The sequence below is a fragment of the Coturnix japonica genome, chromosome 10, assembly GCF_054131305.1.
Source record: "Coturnix japonica strain WE chromosome 10, WE-NBRP24, whole genome shotgun sequence".
Taxonomy (NCBI): domain Eukaryota; kingdom Metazoa; phylum Chordata; class Aves; order Galliformes; family Phasianidae; genus Coturnix; species Coturnix japonica.
The window spans coordinates 10,508,066-10,512,035 of record NC_140672.1 but is presented as its reverse complement, the minus strand read 5'-3'; the positions used below and the strand labels follow the sequence as shown (position 1 = coordinate 10,512,035).

Sequence of the window (3,970 nt, the reverse complement as noted above, 5' to 3'; positions counted from 1 at the left end):
GCGCTTAATGGCAAAACCAGCTTGCAAAAGAATTTGGATTATCTGTTTTCTTTTCTTGACAATCTCTGCTGCTGTATGGCCCCACACGACAATATCATCAATATACTGCAAGTGTTCGGGAGCAGTAAAAGTATTCATGCTTTATATGACGTTATGATGTGGAATACTGATAGCAAAATTACAAAATTATTAAACCATGACACCCTGGTATTTTTCTTTTTTTTTTCTTAAATATTTTCCTTTTTACTATTTAAATGTTATGGGCACATCTTGTAGAAACACAAGGCTGTTTACAAAGAAGTGCATGCTGTGTTGCTGTATGATGAGCAAGATACATCTATTCTTCATCTAGCAGGAATAGTTGCTGAGCCTTAAGAACAGTTTCAGAAAGCTTTGGGAATTTGGGCGTTTTCCTTGTTTCTGCAACACAAAATGAAAATTTACGCTGTATACAAAGAAAAGGGGAGTCCGAACTTATACGTTAAATTTGAAGGAGATCAATCTGGGGTAATATTTAAAAAAAAAAAAAAAAAAAAAAGGGAGCGTGGTCATCAAATACTATAAAATATATTAGCTGTTACTAGAATGCCACTTATCTTCCCCCCATACGAATCACTGTCGTGTTGTATGTGAATTTGTGAGGTGGGTTTTGAAGCTGAAATTAAAAACTTCTTGTATGGCTGTCTTCATAGTGGCTATCCAGACTATCTGTAGAAATAACAGCTATTATGTAGTCAGCTATTCACCAGTTTTAACTGATTATAAATTACGTTTCAGGGTGGAGAACATAGCATAGTGCCTGACACCTGTGTTGATCCTGAGGGCATTCTTGATTCTGTGCATTATGATGTCATGGATATTAAAGAGCAAGCTGAGGCAGCACATAGTTCCATTGTATCCCTGGGGGACCCGAAGGAAGATACTGGCTGGTTTGAAAAGCAGCTGGAGAAAACTAACTTTGAACTGATGGAGACCAATGAAGAGCTAACAGAGAAAAACACCAAACTACTTAAAACTGAAGAAGAGCTGATGCAGAAGAACAAAGGTGAGTTATGCGATGTGAAAGGTAGAAGACAGAAATAGTTCATTAATCTAAAAGAGAAGTAACCAGTTTGAGTAGGAATTAGAGGAGATGTTCTACCTTTGGAACCATAGCCTGTAGATAAGTGATAGTTTGTTCCTTGTGTATATTCAGGTTCAGCAATTCCACGGTTTTTGGTTATTTCTTTTCTTTTTTCCCCCCTCTCCTTTAAACTGCAACTAGCAGCTTTACGCTTTCATAAGTATGGGGTTAAATATATCTTATATATCTATATCTTGATTTTTACTTTTATATTGTAATCTCTACTCTTCTTTATGTCTTGTTGATGCAATGTTTTCGTTCCAAGAAATTTAGAAAACTTTTGAATCACTCCCAATAAGTGAAGACCACATGCAAATTAATTAATCTGTTCAAAAGCTACCTAAACATTAGAATATCTGGAAAAATTGATTACTTAATAAACTATCTATTGGCTACTTATGTAATACAACCTTTTCTGTGTGTTACAGACTTTGAAATGCAGGTGATTAAATTGGATGAGTCTGTTGAGCAACTTAAAGAAGCAACTGAGGTAACTTTATCAAGAAGATGTTGTGTAAAATTGTTTTAATACCAACTTGTGGTAGCTTAAAATGCTATTCCAGTAGGCTCCATTAATAGATTTCTTACCGAGCTTAGCTTAACTGAATTTGCCTTTAATGCATTGTGTAATTCAGCTACTTAACACTACATTAGAAACTGATGACTGAATTTTTTTTATTTTTTATTTCCAAGAAAATGAATGCACAAAATGAAAGGATTCGAGAGCTAATGGACATCGTGGTGCAGAAAGATGACATTATTACAGAGCTACAAGACTTAAAATCTCATTTAGAAGAAAAAGTAAAAGATTATGTGAGTTTTTCACATCTCCGTATCCTTATACAAAAAAAGAAAAACACTAATTCTATGCTTGTAATCAACACATTTTTGGAAAACTGATTTTCTGTATGTAGCTGGTACTTGCTTGAAATTGTGAACAATTCAAATTTATCTGAAGGTAGTTGTTGTTAACACAAACAACAAAAATATCAGCGTGTTCCACTAACTCCTGCCTCACACTCCTACATCAGAGGAAGAGCAACAGTAAAAGTATGTTGAGTAGAGTTGGAAGTACGAGTATGAATGGTCAGGATATCTCCACGTTCTATGCAGTCCATAAAACTTTAACCTGACTAATGTACTGCGAGCTACTGAATATGTGAAGACTAGCTTGATTAAGTATGTGTGCATACCACTTCTGGTGGTTTTTGTTCATTTTTTGATGTTTGGTAGCCTGAAGTAGCTCTGAAAACATTTATAGTTAATTCTGTCACTCAGATCTCTAACCTTGTAAGCTTAGCAACTTGACCCTTCTTAGTCTTTGACTGTCTGCATCACTGCAACTTAGTATTTCCATGGTATTAAAGCTGACTGTGATGAGTAGTCATGTCCTCACCTATTACTTCTTCCAAGAACAAGGCTCCAACTCTATCTGTGAGGTTGTGTGGCCTGAACACTTCTGAGGCTTTTCTTTTCATAAGCTACTAAAGATGAATAATCAGTCCTTGGCAGTGCCAGCATGGCTTAACAATCGTCATCTTGTAAGTAAGGAAGCTTCACTTGTGGTCAAGGACACAATCTAAAATATGCGTGACAGAGCTGACTAAGCTTTAAGGTTGGATTATATCTGTCACGATGAAAGTGATTTTAGCAGCTTTGCAGAAGTGTGATGTGATGAACTTGTATGAGAGCTGACCATTTGCTCTTTGACCATGTTTGTAATTTTGTTGACTTCTTGGAAACAGGAAATTCTTTGATAAACTGGTAAATTCTTGATTGTGTGCAAGTCTTTTACTTTGTAACCTGCTAGGCTCTTGCTTTCCCTTGTATACTCTACCGAGTATTGCACTTGTCATTATCTGAAGGTGTACTTGTTCTGTCTGCTATTGAAATTTGTAACTGATGTCTATAGAGTCACCGGGTAAATATTTTAGCTGTATGGTTTTGTGTAAATATTTGCCTACAGAAGATTACTGAGACTTAAGTGCTCCTTTTGTTAAGCTTCAATGTAACTGATCTTATATCAATACAGGAAAAGACTGCCTACCATTTAACTACCATTAAAGCAGAACCGGCAGAAGAGAACACTAATAAAGGAACTGAAAGCAGCCAATTTTCAGTGCTTTCAGTTAAAGCACTGAAACAAGAGAAAACTGAGTTGGAAGTGGGAAGAAAGCACAGTACTGACGAGGATAAGCCTACTGTGGAAGAGCCACCTTCAAAGAAAGGTACAGTTTCTTCCATCCTTGAACAGGGTGTCTTCCAAAACAATAAATTGCTTCCTATTCCGGATAGGAAGCAAAAGGCTGTGAAGCGCGTACCTTATGGTATAAGGAGAAAAGCCACTGTGTTAAACTGTAAATAGAAGTAACTGTTATGTAAATATCCCTTTTTCAGAAGGTCCTATGCTGTTCATTTTTGAATGCTTAAGAATAAAAGTTTTTTGCACTATTTTTTTCCTTTTTGCTGCTTTTTCCTCATCTGTTGATGCACTTGCAGATTTGGTAATAGTTTTAAAGCAGTTTCTTTAGGATTGTTTCAACTGCTGTTGCTGATCTTCTGAGTAGCATCGGCTGCTCAAGTGCCTTTTTTTGTTTGTTTGTTTTGTTTTTCCTGAAGCAACTATCAAAATTGTTGACGACCTGCTAATTGCTCGCTCATGGGCAATATTTGAGCAAAATGGTTTGATAAGCTCTGATGCATTTAACTTCACTTCTGGGCACAGCTGAGCATCAGTGTTCCTAGAATTACGGAAGGCATATACAATGTAGAAGGGAAAATCTAAAACTTAGCTGTATTCCCTTCCTTTCTTGTATTCCTCTTGCAAAATATGTGCAAGGGAGAAAG

General features: G+C 36.2%; 1 protein-coding gene across 1 annotated transcript; it reads left to right on the top strand.

Annotated features, from left to right (window-relative positions):
- Nucleotides 1-837: 837 nt before the first annotated feature.
- On the top strand, nucleotides 838-3,488 carry LOC146759298 (uncharacterized). Its single transcript, XM_085510344.1, has 3 exons — nucleotides 838-1,045; nucleotides 1,552-1,613; nucleotides 3,156-3,488. Exons 1-3 carry the CDS (start codon nucleotides 853-855, stop codon nucleotides 3,486-3,488), a joined length of 588 nt encoding a protein of 195 aa, XP_085366470.1. The 5' UTR covers nucleotides 838-852.
- The last annotated feature ends 482 nt before the right edge of the window (nucleotides 3,489-3,970 follow it).